General features: G+C 39.1%; 1 protein-coding gene across 1 annotated transcript in view; it reads right to left on the minus strand.

Moving 5' to 3' along the window:
* The window catches only part of IFTAP (intraflagellar transport associated protein), a 66,060-nt gene that overhangs the window by 29,181 nt on the left and 14,758 nt on the right, over positions 1-22,121 (minus strand). Inside the window, exon 2 of the mRNA XM_081798300.1 lies at positions 19,452-19,607. Within this exon, the coding sequence (XP_081654426.1) occupies positions 19,452-19,584 (133 nt within the window). The 5' untranslated portion in view covers positions 19,585-19,607. The remainder of the gene's footprint in view (positions 1-19,451; positions 19,608-22,121) is intronic.

A 22,121-nucleotide genomic window follows, 5' to 3' on the forward strand; every position in this document is an offset into this window, starting at 1 on the left:
TCTGCCTTCGGCTCAGGTCATGATCTCAGGGTCCTGGGATCGAGTCCCGCATCGGGTTCCCTGCTCAGTGCAGAGCCTGCTTCTCCCTCTCCCTCTGCCACTCCCTCTGCTTGTGCTCTTCTGTCTATCTCTCTGTCAAATAAATAAATAAAATCTTTAAAAAAAATTAAATTAAATTAAAAAATAAAAGGGTTGTATTAATAAATAACACAAGTTCCGGCCAGCTCTCCCTACTGACTCCTACACCAGCATCTGTGGCTCCTAACTAGCTTCCACCGGAAGAGTAGAAACTCTGATGTGAAGCATTAGCCTCGGTAGCTGGCATGGGGGGTAGGGAGGCGGGGAGGGGGGAGAATGAGTGAGTTAGTGGGAGGCTTGCCAAGAATACTGCTGGAGTAACCAACCAGCACTATGAAAGATCAGATAAGTGAGGTAAAGATGGTCTTAGGACTTCTCCTCCTGGACTTCTTCCCCTTTTACCGCCCCCAGAAGGGTCCTAAATCAGTCCTAGGGCAAAAATAAGCAATGGTAGCAGGGTAGCATGAGGTACGCATAGAAATGCTTAGAAACAGAAGTTATGTGAGGAATGAAACAGTTCCTCAAACTCTGTCAAAGTTAGAGGCAAGAAAACTTCCTGTGACTACCTGTCATTCCTCAGTGCACTGTTCTAATAGGAGGTGGCACAGTTTCCTTCTCCCTGCTTATCCTTTAAGACTAGCACAATGTAAATCTAGTATTGACTGAGAAAATACTATGTCCCAGCACACTACTGTAATAGTCTATTGACTTAAAAACCTCAAAAGCACAGTGATGTTTGGGAAGAACAGATGCTCTGCAAGGACAAGCTCTATTTATTCTCATAATCACTCAATGTATGCCTCTGCCATTTCCCGTCACACACCAGGTGATCTGACAGATAACCAGATGAAACTCCTTCAAACTAAAGAGCAATATATAACAAAGTCCCAGGTGCTGATGCTGATGTTGAGCTATTGTTGGGGTCTCAAATCTAACAAAATACCTTGTTCATCCTTTTAAAACTTCCTTTCATAAACATAAAGCTTTCATTTAAAAAATACCAGAAAAAAAAAAATACCAGAAGATTCAGAAAAGAACTTGTTCTCTCTCTGACGGAACCTACAGTTTAGGCCTTCTTCCTGAACCTTGAAAGTAATTTCACAAGAATATATACTCTATCACTCCAAAGACCCAGAAGTACTTCTTATAAAGGCTTTTATCATTTTTTGAAAAAGCAGCAAAAAGCAAATCTCTTGGCAGAATAAGATAGGAAAAAAGTTCTTTTTTCAATATGATAATGTCAAAATGGCAGATGTTGGCACAGCCCAGAATCCAAAGTAGCCTAAAGCCTCCCAGAGTTATCCTGGTGGCAATCCAAACGTGCCACCCAAGTGTCTGTGTCATCTCCTTCTGTTTCTGTGTCCCATCAAGTCCTTTTCCCCCTTTCATCTCATCCCTAATGTTTCTTGCTTTGAAATACGTGTCAGACATAACACACTTTAGAAATCTAGCAGCAATATTTCAGAGCACAAGTAGATTATTGAGACCTGAAAGAGAGTTTCTTTGGACATTTCTGAGTCAAAACTTCAATACAGATGAAACAAAGGCTTTTTATTGTTGTTGTTGTTGTTTTTCTCCTAAAGGTTGCATTATTCTGAAGCAATGGAATTTCAATTTTCTTTTGATACCAAACAGACAAGCTTCCAACAGATCTCCCTTACAAAGCCACCAACTAGACCTACCATGTCTAATTTGAGGTCAAAGAAAAATATTTCATTCCTTGAAAAGGTGGAAACCACAGATGCTTCAATAAATTAAACACTAATCACATACTGATTGTATATCATCTGGATGAAAGTGACCGCTTTCAGAGAACTCCATTTTGAAAAAAAACGTTTTAAAAATTCAAATAGTCCATATAAAAGCCAGAGTAGACAACACCCCTTGTGCTGAGAAGTATCACCACAGTGGCAGGAGAGTTTTCACAGATCAACACAACCAACATCAGAATTCATGACCAAATCATGACAACAACCTCGAGTGTCTGTACTTCTGTACAATGGTCAATGGCAACATAAATCAAGAGCATGTTCTCAGTCAAGAAGAGATAGTGACTATGTTGCTAGAAGGAAAGAAAAATTCATGGGGGGAAATTCTGTGCAACACTGGGTAGTTGCAAAAAGCCTTCTGCAAAGAGAATAGGGGATAAGCAATCATGCTTATGACAAGGCTGGGTACTTTGAAAGTCAGGGGGTGATTTTCACATTATATTCCTAGCCTAGAGCAATGTTTCTCTGGACAATAATATTTGCTCTTGATTTGTCCAGCCAAACTACTTCACTCCACTGCTTCTTGATCAATGCTCCTTGGTATCTGGCCTCCCCTGGAACGATAGTCGTTAGGATTAAATAAGCAATTTAAAAACTAATCAATCATAAATCAGAATAAATCCAAAGAAGTTAAATTCAGCAGACAAATGTTTTGTCTAAATTCCCTTTGCAGTGCTCTGAATTCCAACTGTTTTATGTTCTTCATTTGAAAGGGCACAGGGAGGAGAGGATTACTTCAGCCTGGCCAGTAAGGAATAACTGTGCTTTCCCCAAGGCTGGATGATAATTGACTCATTATTCACAGTCATAGCTCTCAAGCTGCCAAGACACAAATGTACAACCCTGGCCCGGAAAAAACGTGTGTCAAAGCCCAAGATGAGGGACACAACAGCAATAAGTTGAAATTTTTGAAACATCCAGTTTTAGGTACTCACAGAGAGAAAAATGTGAAGAGAGAGTAAAGTAGCTGAAAGTTGATTTACGGGAAGAAAATCCAAGTGTCAGTTGAGTTATGCAATCCATTCAATCTGAAAAGTTATATTCCGGGCATCAACGATATGCAAGGCGACAAAGATGGGCAAGACCCAGTCCCTCCCCTTACAGAGTTGACAAACTAAGAAGTTAAGACCGGTATGCCAACCACCAAAAGAGAACACACCTATGGCAGACAATGGAAGGGAGTCCAAAGTAAGAGAATGGCAAAATCACAATAGGTTTGGGAGAATCACAGAAGGCTTCACATAGGCATGGAGCATCTGAGCTGGGCTTTGGAAGGCAGTGACAGTTTCAACAGGTGAGCACTGCTGAGGTTATCCCACAGAGGAAAAACGGCATGAGCAAAGCCCCTGAGGAAGAGTCACAGAGTATTCCAGGAAGATGGGAGCACACGTTCAGTGACATGTGGAAGGGCTTATATTTGGAGGACCTGACAAAAACTCTCTAGTTTACCTAGGCCCTTGGGAGTCACAATTAGAGCTGCGCTCTAAGGAGAGGAAATGGGTAGAATGGAGCAGAGTAGACTAGACTCTGGAGCTAGCCGTAGAAAGTAGAGGTAGTAATCAGGTAGGAACTAAAGGAACCCTCAGCAAAGGATTTAAGAAAGGAAAAAAGAGCTCACAAAGGGAGTTCTTTTTTTGTCTCTAAAACAGAAATGAAGACACTATCTCCAAGTGGTTATATTTCCTCCCTCTAGATAACTCAGAATATTCACCTTATTTTCCCACTGCGATCTGTACTATTCTTTTAATTTAATTTGGCATGCCCTGTTTCTTTTTTTTTTTTTTTTTACCAATCTCTGTGAAGATGGAAGTAGATAATACAGCACGCTTGCCACCTGTGAAATGGATTACACTTTGGTGCAGAGAGGCTACACATGTCACCCCGTAAGATAAGCTCACCTTCCCAACGGATTTAGCCAAGGCCACAGAAGGGGGGTGGCCCACAGTAGCAGCAGATAGAGCACATTTGAGCACAGCTTTCCTTAGCTCCCAGGACCGTTAACAGGGTGACACCTGCTGCCGACACTGTCTACACAAGGTGGGATCTTGTTGCATCCAAGAAGTTCCTTTCTTTTTGTATCACAATCCTTACCTACTTAAAACTTTCAAGTCTATGCACATACAATTTATTTTCTTAGTAGGAAATATTAAGAGAGACAAACAGGACTCTCCTCATTCTTGAACCACATCCAGAGTCACAAGGCTGTATTGTATACTCATCCAGTGAAGAACATATAATAAAAATCTAAGTATCCATGAATAGTAGCTCCATTTCTCCATTACTGAGGTATAATTTACAAAATTCACTTATTTTAAATGCACAATTCAATGATTTTTAGTCAACACAGAGTTGTGCAACCATCACCACAATTAAATTTTTAGGTCCTTTCCATCACCCCAAAAAGGTCTCTGGTGCTCATTTGTAGTCACTCCCTGTTCCTACGTCTAACTGCAGGCAAACCACACCACTAATCTATTTTTTGTGGCTATAGATCTGCCTTTTCTGGACATTCCATATAAATGTAATCATACAATATGTGGTCTTTGTGCCTGACATCTTCACTTAGCGTAACATCTTTGAGCTTCATCAGTACTTCGGCTCCTTTTTATCCACTGCCTGGATAGCTCCCATTTTGTTTTTTCCATTCACCAGTGAATGGACATTTGGGTGGTTTCCACATCTTGTACCCCCTTGATTCTGATGTTGAGTTTGACCCAAGGACCACCATTGCTAACCCAATTCCATGCGGTGCCACAACAGGATGAAACCAAAGCAAAAGACAAGGACAGAGTTCTAGCTTCCCTCCACACCCAGACAATGGGAAGAATGCACATACTCACCGAGGCTAAAACTCTCTGATCATCTTATCTCCTCACATGGTCACAGCCTTAGCATGAGGCCACTCTATTATGTGGTCCTGTTTTCTTCAAATTTATCTGAAATCACCTAAAACTACCTCTCTTGTTGTTCATTGCCTACCTCTTCTCACTAAAATGTAAGCCTAAAGAAAGCAGGGACCTCTCTGTCAGGAAATTACTCACAGTTCCTGAAAGGGAAAATATTCACTCTCCACTCCAAAGGGCATGTAACATTTAAGACTGAACATAGAGTGATGCTCAACCCTTCAACCAGTGAGTTCACCGCATGCTGAGCTGGAAGACTCAAGGAGGAGTTAAGAAAGTTATAAGACATGGCCTCTGCCTGTGAGAAACATATAACTCATTCCCTTAAAACTTTTACTCACTCAAAGGCACAACATTTTGCATATCTTTAAGCTAGCATTTCCATGTCTAAGAATTTATCCAAAAGAAATAATTAAGTATGTGGGCAAAGATTTCACTACAAAGTCAAAAATGTTTATCTATTCCCTTGAAAACTTTTACTGAATCAAGGCCTTAAATTTTTGCATATCTTTGAATTTCCATGTGTAAAAATGTATCCAAAGACCATAAATAAGAAGGGTACAAAGATGTAGCTACTGAAAAAATAAATAAATAAGGCCAAAGGCATTACGAGGACCTACGAGGCTATCCACAGCCACGCCTCATCTGCCCCACCACCTCCATACCTCTGACCTCAGCTCCCCCTCTCCCCCTTGCTCCTGCCACTTCGGCCACACTGACCTCCTCACTGCTCCTCAACCAGACCCAGCTGCTGTCACCAGGCCTCCACACTGGTTATTCCCTTGGCCTCAAATACCTTTCCTTTAAGAATCCACAGGCTTTCCTCCATCAGCTCCTTCCCATCTTCATTCACATTTTACCTTCCCAAAGAGGCCTGACAGCATCACTCTACATAAAAATGCAACCCTATATCCCCCACCAGCACTCATGATCCCCATATCCTGCTCTGTGTATTTTTTTTCTTTAACAGAGCAGTTACTATCTTCTAACACAAATATTTTTCTTATATATTATATTATATATTATGTTTACTGTTTGTTGCGCTCTCCCCCTTCTAGGATGCAAATTCCCTGAAAGTAATGACCTTTGTCTCTTTCGGTCACTTATGTGAGCACTACTTGGCATACAGTAGGTGTTCAATAAACATTTATTGAATGAATGAGGATGTGCAATGTAACATCATTTATAATAGCCAAAAATTGGAAATAATTAAATGCCCAGCAAAAAACAGAATGGTTAAATTATAGCACATCCACACAACTGAATACCATGCAGTCTTTAACAATTTTGTTAAATAATCATATTTATTAACTGAGAAGTTCATAATACATTATGTGAAAAAGCAAGTTACAAAAAGTATTATAGTATGATATCACTTTTATAAAATAATTATAATAAATTTGCTGAATATATACATGAATGAAAATATTAGGTTGAGACCTTACTATAATTTAGGTACTGTTAACATAAATAAACATAAATATGTATTTGTGGGTTTTGTATATATAATTATTTAATCCTAATAACACATCTGTGAGGTAGAGGTTATTATATCCATTTTACAGATGAAAATACTGAAACTCAGAGATTTTAAAAACTTACCCAAGACCACCTCGTTAGGAAGCAGCAGAGCTCAGATTCAAATCCTGGTTGTCTCTAAGTCCTATGTTCGTAGCTAATAATTGTATCTATACACAAACTAATAAAACAGAACAATTCAGCAAGGAGGTCTACACCCATGGTTCATCTCTAAGACACAGGATTACAGTTTTATTAATTAGTTAACTGGATGTAGCTCCAGCTGTACGAAACAGACACCTGAAGTGAGCATGGCTTAAATGGGATGGGAGTTTATTTCTCTCTCATGCACTAATAGAGATACAGATGATCCATAACAATATGGTTATTCTGCTTCACAGAATCATTCTAGATCCCAGGCTCCTTCTTCCTTTCTGCTCTGCCATCCCTAGGGCACCACCCTTCTCTCAAACCTGGTCCACGATGGTGCACGACATACTCTTGCCCCAGGCAAGAGGATAAAAAAAGAGAGGAAAGTGTGTACCTCTGTTCCCTTCTGTCATTAGTGAAGGCATGATTTAAGCTATTATATCAAGGAGGCACCAAAATAGAGCAGCTCAAACAAGAATTTTATTTCTCTCTCATGTAACAGTTTAGGGCAAGTGGGCAGGCTCTGTTCCATGAGATGGTCCAGGGATCCAGGCTGGCAGGATGCTCTGCCATCCTCGGCACATGGCTTCCATCTCTGTGTCTAAGAACCACTCTGACAATTGCCTATTTCCAGCCGGGGAAAAAGGATTAAAAGAGTCTGGGACATGTTTCTTAAAGGTATCACCCAGAAGTTACACATATCAGTTCCCCTCACTTATTGGCACAAACTTAGGAAACCAGCTATACCCAGCTGCAAGGAGGCTGGGAAATGTCATCTTTATTCCAAGGGACCATGGAGCAGCTAAAAATGTTACCGCTATAGAAAGAGTATATTTTTCGTTTTCCTGTCTGTGTGTGAGTGTGTGTGTGTTCATGCCTCTGTATTTTCTAACTTTACTATGTGAACAAAAAAATAAACTTATCTATAGAGGCAAAAAGCATTTTATCTAACCAAGTCTCTTCTAAACTTTAATCTAGGGAGAATACCTATAGGTATCTCCTTCCTTCTTAAAAAGTCGTTCCTAGAAATACTAAGGAAAAAATACATATGCATACCTAATATTTCACATTTACATTTTTTATATTATAGACTCAAGATTCTTTTAATATTCAACTTTGATGTCCCTCTTTTAAATCCTAGTTACCTAATCATAAAATTTTACACTTGAATAAGTCTCTAAAAGTATCTTCATATATAAAATATACAGCAAAAAAGGTACCAAAGGCACCAAAATTATTGGAGGCGCATTTCCTAGAAGTACAAATGACAAGATGCCTCTATGCCCATGTGGTCTCCCAAGACTCTTGCCTGTGCACTTGCCAATCACGAAATGCTCATAAAGAACACAGTTCTTCTGGCAATAACACAAGGAGCCACATTTCCCTGTGATGGAGTTAACTCTGGCCTGTACATACATGCTCTATAATCCTTCAGACTTGGGACAGAATGTATGCTGAACCAAAGCCCACCCTAAAATTCTGCAAGCAAGCATACCCTAGCCACTGTGTCAGAGATCAGCAAGATCACAGTAAAATTATTCCTGTAACCCATTATTCTTTTTTACTGTCAAAGTGCCTTTTAAATAATATAAAATGGTGACATTAAACAAAAAAATTATGGTTAAAGAAAAATAATGGTTCTTACCCTCTGGGCAGGGGGTATAGACAATTTCATGAAAGCTGTGGACCTTATTCCTAGGAAAATGCAATATATACAAAAGCAGAGAATTTTATGGAATACACACATCTCCCCATTTAGGGCATATGCCCTCCTCATTTAGGGCATATTTCTGAAAGTTGGTCCAGGCATCAAGGCTCCTGGTCCATACACTAGCACTGCTGAACCAAAATCTGGGGACTGATTCCCCAAGAATTCACATTTTAATAAGCACCTCCCAGGTGATACTTAAGGTAAGACTCCCAAGTGAAGATTCCTTGGAGTAGAACGTAAAAATTGAGACTTAAAAAGAGAGGGAGGTACAGGCTTCTCGTTATGGAATGAATAAGTCACAGGGATGAAAGGTACAGCTCGGGGAATAGAGTCAGTGGAATTTTAATAGTGTTGTATGATGACAGATGGTAGCTACACATGTGGTGAGCACACTACAATGTACAGAGTTGTTGAATCATTATGTTGTATACCTGAAACTAATGTAACACTGTGTGTCAATTATACTTCAATTAAAAAAAAAAGATGTAGTATCTGATATCTTTGTCAAAGTATATAAATACCTTTGCTTAAAGGTTCTGTGTAAACATACTATTTAATCTCTCCACCAGAGGCCAGTGTAGCATTATTCCCTGAACTGTGTAGTCTTTAGACACTAGACAATAGACACTACACAATATATACCACACAGAGCTGCTTTTGACTCCATCAAGGGACAGGATGTGGACAGCTAACACTATAAACAATATTTTATCTTTCTTATATTGTAGATTCAGGATTTCTTTAATATTTAACCTTGATGTTTCTCTTTTAAATCATAATTAGTCCCCATAAATAAAACTACACTGGAGTACATCTTTAAAACCTACAAAGTACCTTCATGTATATTTCATCGGATTCACATAACAACCATATGAGACACACTGAGCAGGCAGAATTACCCCTGATTTACAGATTCAGAGAGATTAAGTGGAAGACCTGCAGTGTCAAAGAATTAATAAATGCCTGGACCAGGTCTTCTGAATCCTAAACTTGAATAGAACCCTTTCCATTACACTGGCCCTGCTCACGACAAAGTGAGAAATATAAGGGCAGTACACTAAACTCTTCATAAAACTAAATCCCATCAACCTAAAAAATTTTCCTTCACCCTGAGATCAGTCATGCCCTCCTTCTGCCTGCCTACACAACGATGCATCGACTTAAGACAACCTCTTTTATTCACACAGGTTGGAGAAAGTCAGGGAAAGTGATTTTTTTTTCCTATCCCTTTACAAATAAATGCTTTTTAGGAGTTTTCAAACTTTATGAGGTGGAATAACATCTTCTGCACAGATCTGTAATAATCCGGGACTCATTCATTGGCACAAAGCATTAGAGCAATGCAAGAGCACACTTAAATTGTACATGTCTTTCACATTCCCTCATTTTTTTTTTTTTCAGGGCACTTCAGGGCATCCCTCATAAAAAAATTAAAAAAAAAAAAAGGGCTTGAAGTCAAAAAAGGAGAAAAAGCAGTCTGAAAAATCCACTGTTCTAATCATTCTGATTGCTCTTTTCTAAACTCATATAGAGGGTTTATTCTAATCTAAAACTGAGTCCCCCAGACCAAAGGCAATATTCTGCATATTGCTACATCAGCACTCTGTAAAGAGTAGTTAGTATTAGCTTACTGATTGACCTCTAACTATACAGTCTGTTTGATTGCTCATGGGCCTTCACACATCTAGAGCATGTGAAACACAGAGCACACCGAAATAAGTAAGAATGACATATCAGACGAGGGACTCTGTCTCATTCATCTTATATCCAGATTTTAGCTCAATGCGTAAAATATAGCAGGAACACAGTCAATACTGAAATGATCTCAACATTTGCAAGAAGAACTGCATTGACACTTTAATTGGGGACTAAGCCTAATACCCAGAAATTAGATGACTGGCTGTAAGTCACACAAAGCATAATTGATGGAGAAGAGGAGGAAAATGTGGCACTTGATCCACAAACCCTTTTTTCTAATCAGCAATCCACACACTATAAAACCTAAGGCAGGGGCGCCTGGGTGGCTCAGTCGTTAAGCGTCTGCCTTCGGCTCAGGTCATGATCCCAGGGTCCTGGGATCGAGCCCCGCATCGGGCTCCCGGCTCGGCGGGAAGCCTGCTTCTCCCTCTCCCACTCCCCCTGCTTGTGTTCCCTCTCTCACTGTCTCTCTCTCTCTGTCAAATAAATAAATAAAATCTTTAAAAAAAAAAAAACAAACCTAAGCCAAAGGCAGGCTAAGCCCAAAAAAACACATGAAAATGGTATGATTCTTCTCTGTGCTAAAGAAGCAGTGGGCTTCAAGGAGAATGAGCTAACTGGTGCCACTTAAATCTATCTCATCTGGAGGGAATCCAAGTAGGAGGGGGAAAAAAAAGACACTAACAATCTCAAACTAGACAGACTGTGGTTTGATTTTCATACAAAGAAGATACGAGTTTGATTGCGATAAAGTTTCCTGTTCATATTCCTTTGGGTTTAGCTGACCATTTCAAAGAAAATATTATTGTTCTATGGCTGAAAGATTCCAGATTTGAAAGCCATGCAGATTTGAATACAGACCCATTCAACTGAATCAAAGGACGCAGTCTTAAGACCGCCTCAGTTTCAAGCTACGTAATTTACTCTTTCTCTTCAAGTACAACAGTACATTTAACAATGACTAGTAAAATAACGTCTCAAGTTAAAGACAAATGCATACAAAACAACTGTGCACTCACTCAATATTGTTTTCATCAGCCACTTAAAGGTGACTGTGACCATCTTAATAGTTTATTTGGCCACTAGCAGTTTTCTGCTTACATTTCGTAAAGGTTCCATTTGCCTAAGAAAATTCACCTCTCTCATTTATATCCACACACAAAATATATATAACATATACATGTTCAAAACATATAAAGAGATTCGAAGAAAATTATTTATTTGTACACCAACCAAATTAAAAAGCTCATAATATTTTATTTCACTGAGAAATAAATTTATTGCAACAAAATACTATGCATCAAAAACACTGCCAAAAATAAATTTAATGGTTATAATTCAAAATGTTGTAAATACATAAACACATTTTTTCTCCTTTATCCAATTACACCTGAACTACAGCAGGCACAGAAAACAAACGATTATCTATGGACCAAATATTCATGGGTAGAATATGAATCGTAACAACCGCAGTTGAACATTTACGCTAATACATCTAAAACAAAATAGCTTAATCAGCTCAAAATGCATCATAATTTGAGGGAGGAAATTTCCTTCCACCACTGAACCAGCAGATTTCTGTGTCTCTTAATTTGTCAATTTGTTCCCTAAATGTAGTGATTTAGTGATGACAAAAGGAATAGAGAAACAAATGAAAATTGCTTAATTACAATTTACAGATGTTCCCCCAAAGAGAAAAAATAGGGTACTGCTGCTGGGGCTGTTTCTTCCACTGGGCTCCGCTAGATATGATTTCACTTCGTTCAACACTTTTTCCTCCTTCAGCCTTCTAGGTGATATTTGGTACTGTGTTTTGACAAAGAAGTCACATACATATGGCTACTGCTATAAAACCAATATAAATCAATATAAAACCATGAAATTTTTTTTTTTACTCTTTCCAGCAATTAAAAAAAAAAAAAGAGTCAATGAAAAGCCTTGACAGGGCTTCCTTATTCTCGCCCTTGGGATGCCAGACTAATTAATGGGGTTTTTTAATTGCCTGGTTGCTTTCATTAGCAAGTCCTCCTAGGATGCCTCTTACAACTTTCTCTTGAGATTAATATCCCAATGGCCTATGTCTTAAGTCCAAGGAAGGTTACTGCTATTTGTTAGGCTGTTTTCCACCTTGCACTTCACTGTTAAAACTTACATTTGCAAACGTGCCTCCCAAGCTGCCTTTTTTTTTCTCAGTGTGGCTAACGGAAAAAAAAAAAAAAAAAGGAGTAACAGAAAGACACTGCAAATGGCCTGTGAACTAAAAACACCACTCATTATTCAGCAGGGAATTGAAGTGCCTGATAACAAGTGTGTCGATAATGGGGCCTGAGTGCCACCTGGAAGCAGAAAGCCGGGCCGTTCGTTTCCAGCTTCCTCTGGCAGGCAATCTGCCAGTTGCAAGGGTATCAAAACAATGTTAAGCCCACCGGTCTCCGTCTAATAGTCTACTGAAAACAACCGCAAAAAGCTACACAGCAAGGATTATTTTTTGTTGTGGTGTTTTCTTTTATGAGAGAAAGCTGTTTTTATGCTCCACTGAAATCCTTTCCTGCTCTGAGATTGGTGAGAGGGCTAGCTGCTTTCGCTATTTTTTTCTCTGCGGTATTTTTCTACAGCAGATCTTAAATGTATCCTTCAGATTGGGAAAAGTCTCTCTGTACCCCTACGGAAGTTTAAAGATGTGCTTTTCAAACGTTCCAATTCAAAACAGCTTTGGGGACCAAAATGATATATCAACTTCGGAAGTGTGTTGTTCTATGCGCTGTCACCACTTTCATTTTTAATTACATTTTCTAGAAGTTGTCAAGTATGAGTTAGTGATATTCGTTTGGCTGAACTGACGACTCAAAACCTATCAGTCTGGAAGTGTAAAGCAAATCCCAGCCCAGTATTCTAAGCTCTTGACAGAACAGGCGCTCAATAAGGAAGGAAACAGAAGCCTCCAGAAACGAGAACTGTGTACCTTTGAACAAGTCCCTCGGCCTCTGTGGGCCTCGGCCTCTCCCAGGCAAGACACCTGCAAATCGTCTTTGACTCTTTCTTCTCCCTCATCCTCTGTCACTCACCGGTTGCCAAGTGCCATCAGGGTCTCATTAGCCTTCCCTGCTTTCTGTGTCCCCCTCCCCGGCCCTGGGCCATACCCCTAAAGAGGTATTTCTGTTCAGGGTCCTTGCTGGGCTCCCTGACTTGCTGTTTCTCCCCTCCTTTGCCTCTGCCTTTCAAAAACGTGTTTCTCTGTGTGGGGGACTGCATTATCAGAATTGTAGTCTAAACCAGCAGTTCTCAAAACTAGTGGTACAGCCAAATTATTAGTTAAGAGTCTTATGAATGTAAAAATTCCTAGACCCCTCACTATAGAGCCTCTCATTTAATAAGCCCAGGATAGTGTCTGGAAATCTTTAGTCTTATACAAGTTTGACATTATAGACATTTTTCTGATATTCTGCCAAGCTTAAGAACTACTGGTCTATAGCAGTGCTGCCCAGTAGAAATATAACATAAGCCACAGATGTGGTTTTAAATTTTCAAGCAACCACATTTTAAAAATTTTAGAAAGTGAAGTTAATTTTAAAAATGTATTTTCCTTAAGCCAATTTTCCAAAATATTGTCATTTCAGATGTAGTTAAAAATAAAACTATTATTGAGATATTTTACATTTTGTTCTCATACTAAGTCTTCAAAACCCTGTGCATATTTTGCACTCATAGCTTATCTCAATTCAGATGTGAATTTTTCATCAGAAATACTTGATCTGTATCCCCTCTTCCATGAGGAATTTGTTCCAAGACCTTCAGTGGATGCCTGAAACTGCAGACAGAACCAAACCCTATCTATACTGGTTTTTTTCAGTACACACATACCTATGATAAAGTTTGATTTATAAATTAGGTATAGTAAGAGATTAACAACAATAATAGCAAAGTAGGATAATTATAACAACATACTATAATAAAAGTTATGTGAATGTGGTCTCTCTAAAATATCTTATTATACCGTATTCAGCCTTTTTCTTCTTGTGATGATGTGAGATGATAAAATGCCTATTGGAAGAGATGGAGTGATGCGAATGAGGCAGGAATTGTGACTTAGCATTGGGCTACTATGACCTTCTGATGATAATTCAGAAGGAAGACCATCTGCTTCCAAATCCTGGTTGACCACAGGTAACTGAAACCACGGAAAGTGAAGCCACGAATGGTGGGGGTTGGGGGGGGGGACTACTCTGTATTTCATGAAATTTACATTTGAAAAAATTGACTCACATACCCAGGTTGTCCCAAACACATTTAAAAGTTTTCCAATAACTGAACTGAGTAGCAATATTTTTATTTAAGCTTAAACTAATTAAAATTAAGTGAAATTTAAAACTCAGTGGGCTGCACTAGCCACAAGTCAAGTACTCAACTGCCTGCCACATGGGCTAATGGCTCCAAACTGGACAATGTGGACCTAATGATCACATCATATGGTAACTGTACATTCCTGAAATTAGCAATGGTGATAGAGCGTTGGTGTAGTTCCTTAAAGAACTAAATGTGAATGAGGTAAAAAATATGGATTAAGCTCTCTTATGATTACCTAAGATTACTAAAATCTAAGAAAAACTGAAACCTATTCAGAGGTTTTGAAACTCTAAGAATTTGGAACAATCTCCACCACCAGTTTATAAAGCCACAGGCATTGGCTATTTGTCCTGAATGTTCCACCTCAGGGGGAATTTAATTCTTATATTAACAAGTATGAAGGGAGAGGGAGGTTGAGTTGATGGGGTTTTTCTCAAAGACATGTTGAAAGAATAATAAAACACTAAAAGCACAAAGTATTGCAAGTGAAATGAGAATAGCATAAAGAGAACTAGAAACGAACTCACACATCAAAATCAGAAACTAAAATCTTTGATCTAGACATAAGAAAACAGGTTAAAGTAGATAAATATAGCAGTGCATAGAAAGCTGTTATGTGGTAATATTAAAACCAGTAGAATCACTTGGGAACTGGATCCTATGTGTTTTAAGATTAAAAGGAAAGACTGAAAAACAAAGACTTATTTAACAGTTAATCATAAAATCACAATAGATTCTTTTTTTTTTATAAAGATTTTATTTATTTATTTGACAGAGAGAGACACAGCGAGAGAGGGAACACAAGCAGGGGGAGTGGGAGAGGGCCAAGCAGGCTCCCCGCTGAGCAGGGAGTTGTCCCAAACATATTTAGGATCATGACTCGAGCCGAATGCAGACACTCAATGACTGAGCCACCCAAGCACCCCTGGTAGATTCATTTCAATTTCCAAACTATTTTAAGTTAAACAGTTGGTAAAGTGGGTAACTTTAATGAAAATTAATCATGTAGCCTGAAGAACAAAATCAGAATAACAGTGCGTGGGGGGAGGGGGGGAGAGAGAGAGAGATTGAGAATTGCGTGTAACTACTGTAACCACCCCCTAGGGTTTCTACTATATGTAACAAAATGGACTTGAAAAGATTGAATGTCCATTTCTAAGTCACTGGCTTCTTAAATATATAATTTCTGTGTGACCACAATATGAGTAGTAACTAACGCTCTAAAAAATGGGAGCAGATGGCTTCCAAATCAGATCATGTGGTAATCCTGGTGTGGAAGGAAATTAGAAATAACTCTCACCCTTACTAAAACAAGGCTACATCTCCACCTCCACCATATATTATTTTAAAGAATGTATATATTAGTACTAAAACAAATGGAAACATGATCCAAAGGACAAACAACAACGGAGGCATTTTTAACATCTTTCAATTTGGCTCTGATCTGTCAAAACTTCCTGCACTCTATTTTATTTATGTCTTAGGACCCAAGGCAAGTTTTGGTTCAGTGGTTACCACAGACTCACCACAGACATCTTCTCCAATGGGTAGATTTTATTGCCCTCCCCAACCAAGTAGGGGCTGTATGGCCCTCCTATGAGCTCTCACAGAACTGTGCTTTCCTCCATTATGGTACTTATCATACACTAGTGTAAGTTTTTGTTTATTTCTTTATCTTTCCTCCTGGAATATGAGCTTGAAAACACAAACTATATCTTATTTTTGGATCCTCATCACCTAAAACAGTACACAGACCACGGGAGACACAGAATTAATGAATGAATAAATGAATAAATGCATTAACAGAAAATCAAATACGTTTTCACATCTGTGTTTTTATAACTTAAGCAAACGACAGAAATATGTCAGACAAGGAGAGAAAAACACATTTTTCCTCTAGATGGATAGTTTAGAAAGACCTGTAAATTAATCACCTTCACAAAGAAACTGAGATGCCAAAGACTGAAACTTAGCCTCTTATCTTTACCCACAATAATATCAATAATATAATAACATCGTCACCAAATAATGAATAAAACCAAAATCTGCACACTGATTTTCTAATACAAATCTCACGACTTGATCTTACTCTCTTGAACTGATGACACTACTGAGAATTCAATTATAACTGTCTGTTTAACACAAATAATTAATGCGTCTCTTTAAACATTTTGATAGAACACTGTATTTATTATCAAGTATGTATTTATTATCAAGTAAGTACCATGATTAAAAAAACCAGAGTTGCTTTAAAAAAAAAAAAACAGCAACAATTGATCAACATCAATGTACTGGAGCGAGAATTTTGCTACAATATTTACAGTTTCCAATGATTTTCTAACAGTCTGTAGCAGTGATGTGAATTTCTTTCAATCAGGCTGTAGTTTAATTTTTTCCAGGGAAATATTTTTAATAGGAGTACTGACCCTTTTAACACTCTTGGAAAGAAAATGAATCCTATAAGCATCCTAGCATGTAACTATTATAAAAATAAATAAAACAATCAATCAGGGGAAATTGTAATAGACTTGAGAAACCAAACTCTCTCAAGAAATGTACATGAGCGTGTGTGATGATAACCACTTTCACAGAGAGAAGATTCTATGCATCAGCAAAACAACTGAGCCCACCAAGACAAATGAAGGGCTGGAAAGAAGGGGAAAATTTTGAAGAAACAGCCTTCATGTCTTCCGTAAAACAGAACTAACCACATTCACTTAGATCAGTTCTGGGGGCTATCACTCAATGCCTAGGCTGTCCCTAAGTGCTGTTTGGTTTTTCAGAAAGTACTTAAATGTTTCGGGAGGGGGAGGAGGGACCCAAGGATGCTGACTGATTTAAGACACATTTTTTGCACTCACAATTCTTTGTGCTTTAAGAGGAATTTTTTCAGGTCATTAGTTTATAATGTGAACTGGTGCCTAGGGATATTTTGAAAGGAGAAAAAAAAAGTGTGCTTGGGATGCAGTTTATGTGACTTGCGTCATCATTTCAGCTCAGTTTGGGGCTCAACACAGAACTTGCAATGAAGTCACCACATCTGCAACAGTTTCTTTCTCAGCATGCAGTGACCTTACAGAAATGTGAAAACAGAATATCCCCCTTACCCTCAAAAAAGCCCATCAGAACCTCTTTAAAATATCCAAGTGCCTGCAAGAAGTTCTTACTTTTTCAGATATGAAAATAAACTCAGCTTTACAAGTAATTTCCAAAATAATCTGGATTATCAAAATGCCAGAATGTATTAATCCTGCTAGTTTTAGCCTTATTTCCAACACCCACCCCCAACCATTCACACTGTTCTGTTAGGTACAGAGAGCCTGGAACAAAATCATTAGGCTCAGAGAAGGCAAACATCTTCCCAAACCCAAGTTCATAGACCAAAAGACGATTTGGTCATTAATCAAGATTAATTTGATCCACATATCCTGTCAAAACAGATCATTCAGAGCCCCAAAGTAAACTATTTCCATTTTAATGGAAATATTAAATATTTTTCCATTAAGTGTAAACAAAAACACTGGGTGGCTCAGACGGTTAAGCGTCTGCCTTCGGCTCAGGTCATGATCCTGGGATCCTGGGATCGAGCCCCGCATCAGGCTCCCTGCTCAGCTAGGAGTCTGCTTCTCCCTCTCCCTCTGCCTCTGCTTGCCACTTCCCCCTGCTTGTACTCTCTCAGTCAAATAAAAAATAAAAAATCTTAAAAAAAAAAAGTGTAAACAAAAACAGTCCACAGTGTAAACAAAACAAATATCGATATTCCAACTATCTTCCTTTTCTTCATTGTAAATACCCTTCTTACACATTTGTTAAGGACACATGAGTCATGACTTAAAATCATGAAGTCAAGTATCTTGACAAGTGTCATCACCCCAGGAGATTATGAAACTCCCTGTTCTCAACTGGGTACACATTAGAACCACCAGAGGAATTTTTACAAAATATGGATTCCTGGGCCCCAGCTAAGATTCAGAATCACCATGCTCTAAAATACCCTCCAGTGAGTCCAAAGTGCAGTAAGGTGGAGAACCAACTGCCTCACAAATGTGGACCAATGACCCACAAAGGACCAAATTGAGAGCAAGCCAGTGGCAGGCCGTCTGAAGCAGAACCCAGAACAAAGATTACAAACTCAAATGCCTACAGGAGCCACTTGGGTGAATGAAGCAGGCAAAGTAGATACACACATTTTTAAAATGTGTGAGTGCCAGAGGGTGTGACAAACAGGGGGCTCACAGGGCAAGGGCCCCCGAGCTCTAGCTGCTATTGCCATCAGGGAAATAAGAGGTAACAGGTCTTCTCTCTTAATCAGAAAAAAAAAAAAAAAAAAAGTCATTATTTTTATGTAAAATTTCCCAACTTTAAATGTTGGCTCAATTGAGGGCGCCTGGGTGGCTCAGTCGGTTAAGCGACGGCCTTCGGCTCAGGTCATGATCCTGGAGTCCCGGGATCGAGTCCCGCATCGGGCTCCCTGCTCGGCGGGGAGTCTGCTTCTCCCTCTGACCCTACCCCCTCTTGCGCTCTCTCTCTCACTCTCTCTCTCTAATAAATAAATTTAAAAAAAAATCTTTAAAAAAATAAAATAAAAAATAAAAATAAAATGTTGGCTCAACTGAAAAAACACAAGACACATAATGAAACACACAACGTGGGCCTGGCCTTTAGGCTTTAGTTTATCGCTTCCCATCTAAAGGGTTGTTTCCATTCTACAGAAACTCTGGCATCACTGTCATAACAGTGACAGCAACACAATGCCTAGCATTCATTAAGTACTTATGTGTTAGCCACCATGCTCAGAGTTTGACTTGGATTACCTCAATCAACCTTCATCAACCTTTAAGGTACTATTATTACCCCCCTTTACTCAAACCCCCCGCCCAAGGTCACCTACCCCAAAAGTGGCAATGCCACAGCACCCAAATGGATGCAGTGTAACTCCATAGCCTATACTATGCTACATTTCTTAAAAGTTTTAAATATGCTTTAAAAAACCTCCACTCCTTGCAGTTACAGTTCTTCAAAAATAAAGGAATTACACAAAATGATTTCTCAGGTCCCTTTTAATTCTCAAATGCAATGGCTCTGACTCCATAATGCAACTCTTGGTTGTATAAAAATGTCGTATTTACATGCGTCAGTCTCCAACACCTGATCAGCTATCAAAAGAAAGAAATGAATGGATGCTTATTGCACAGTCTTCTTGAAAAGGCAGCAAAGACATAAAATTGTAAGAAAATTCTTTATCTCTACTGCTGTAGAAAGTTTACTTCTCCATTTTACCTTTTGAAAGATGAGTAAAAGTGCTCAGAAATTCTTCGTATGTTTGTTCATGGCAATTAACAAACTTATCCAAGACGTCTTCAATTAATTGATCTTCATCCATGATCTCCAATTCTGATATTTGGGCAGGCATTCCTATTCACGAGGCCACTTTATCTAAGAGACAAAGAAAAACATGAGCTAGGGAGAGTTGTGCAATGCCAGCCTCCTTGAAAATGCTGTAGAAATCTGCAGAAATTCCAAGTCTTTCAAGGTGAGATGGACTTCAAAGGGTATTGTCAACCACCCATCCAATGACAATGATAATAGCTAATATTTTTTTTTTAAGATTTTATTTATTTATTTGACAGAGGGAGACACAGTGAGAGGGGGAACACAAGCAGGGGGAGTGGGAGAGGGAGAAGCAGGCTTCCCGCAGAGCAGGGAGCCGGATGCGGGGCTCCATCCCAGGACCCTGGGATCAGGACCTGAACCGAAGGCGGTCGCTTAACGACTGAGCCACCCAGGCATCCCGATAATAGCTAATATTTATTAGCTACTTATTTAGCACTTACTATGTATCAAGGGCTGTTCTGAGCATGCCAATGTTAACTTCATAACAATCTGAGCTCAGGTCACAGAGCCAGTTGGTACAAGTAGCAGGTTCTAGAGCCGGATCCTTAGAACCCATGCCCTTAAGCACTTCACTATGTTTTTCACTCTATCCATTGCATGACACTCTGCCCCCACCGTGTACTATTGTACTATTGCTGCCAAACAATTGACTTGTCTGTGCTTCAACACATACAGGGACTAGGAGCTCCGAACATTCCAAAGAAACCTTTGGACAGCTCTATCTAAGACCTCTTTTAAATATCTCTCCCTGCACACTTCCCCAACTGGTCCCTGAGCCCCTGAGATCATACTGAAGCATTTCAATCCTTCTTATACAGGACATCTTTCCAAATATTTGAACAAGCCTATGCTGTCCCTTCCCAATTTTATTTCACTCACTTAAATTTATTTTTCAAAACCCAGCTCAGAATTCAGTTTCTCTCTGAAGGCTTTAGCCTTCCATCTCCCATCACCCCAGGGAGCTAATCGTAATTTCTCTGTGCTGCCCTTGTACTGTGGTTACTGTCCCACCTATCAGATTGTACTGGAAATAGCTGTGTACACTTCTGTGTCCTAGTAGACACAAAGCCCATGAAAGGCAGGGCCCCTGTCTTTTCATCTTTGTATCCCAAATGTTTAACAGCTTAGGATGTGCCATACAGCTGGCAGCCAATCATATGAAGCTGAAATTGCTCATTTGAGCAGGTACGGTAGTCCAACACTGCTAGAAGCTGGCAAAACTTTCAACCAAACTTGCCCACTTATTCCACCTGTGCCTTACATGACACAGCTTCAAGTGTTTCACCCTCCTGCTCAATCTACCTGGAAAAGGTTCACACTGCCTGCATCCCCCTTTAAAATATGCCATCCAAAAACGAAGCCAAGACCCCAGATATGGTCTGGATCCAGTGAGATTGGACGGACTCTTTCATCCTAAATATGGCACTCCTGCTGTGTAGCTGACGTGCGTTCACATTGCTGGTAGCCTCTTCACACGGTCAGTTCATTTAACAGACTGCTGACTGCCTGTCAGCTAAGACACAATGCCTCCATCCTTGCAGTTTGAACTTTGTTTTTCCTTGTGATATTTCATCTTGTTAAATTCCATTCATTCTGTAGGAAATACCATTCTTGCATAGCTTTGAGAAATTTACTATCTACAGAAAGCAGAAGAGTAATTACTGCCTAAGTAGTCAGTATAATTTGTGGGGGCTAATAAAAAAGGAGGGGGTTCTCCAACAGTGTACAGCAGGAAGAGAAAGCACCAAGCTTCTTCTATTTTGCCAAAACAAGAGTAATATTTTGTTACCTGTTATTAACTTTATTTATTTGGTATTTATCAAAAGTTTGGAAAGACACAAAAATGTTTTCATAAGACGATGCCCAACCTCATTTGGGGGCAAGACCTGATCTGAATTAATATGAAAGTATTTATGGCTTTTATTTATTCTACTCAGTGTGACTACTCATACATTTCCCTGAAGAAATATTAACTGGCTTGCTTTTGAGGTGCTTTCCCAGACCTCACTGGAGATTTTGTCATACGTGGGATTATCCCTGATTACCTTTCTAAACTCCAAAAAATTCTGAATTCTGAAACACATCTGACCCTAAGGGTTTTTAATAAGGAACTGTGAATCTACACGCACCTCACAGGATCGCTGAGAATCAAATGGGCACACATGGCCCCTCAGAAATGGCAGCCATGATGATCGTGATGGTAACAGGTCAGCCTTAGTATTCTGTCCTTTGCCTACACAAAGACCTGCTTTGACCGTGACCCCTCTGATTGAAGGCACTGATGTCACCTAAAGATAAACAAGATAAGCCCTCATGCTTTACACCCCTAGATAAAAACAAGGTGTTGTAGAAGACCGAAAACCACAAGAAATAAAATGGAAATAAAATGAAAATTTTCAATGTAGCTGTAGATGAACTCAAAATGAAAGAAACTGTTTCAAACTATTTGTACCTGAAAATTAAATATAGGAAAAAGCATCAGTTGGGGTTTATGCAAATTTACCTGTAACACTGCCAGACTTCAGCAAGCCAAAGTTTAATAAATTATGCTGCAGT

Source organism: Leptonychotes weddellii, chromosome 11 (genome assembly GCF_054177405.1).
Source record: "Leptonychotes weddellii isolate Sample4059 chromosome 11, ASM5417740v2, whole genome shotgun sequence".
Classification (NCBI taxonomy): Eukaryota; Metazoa; Chordata; class Mammalia; order Carnivora; family Phocidae; genus Leptonychotes; species Leptonychotes weddellii.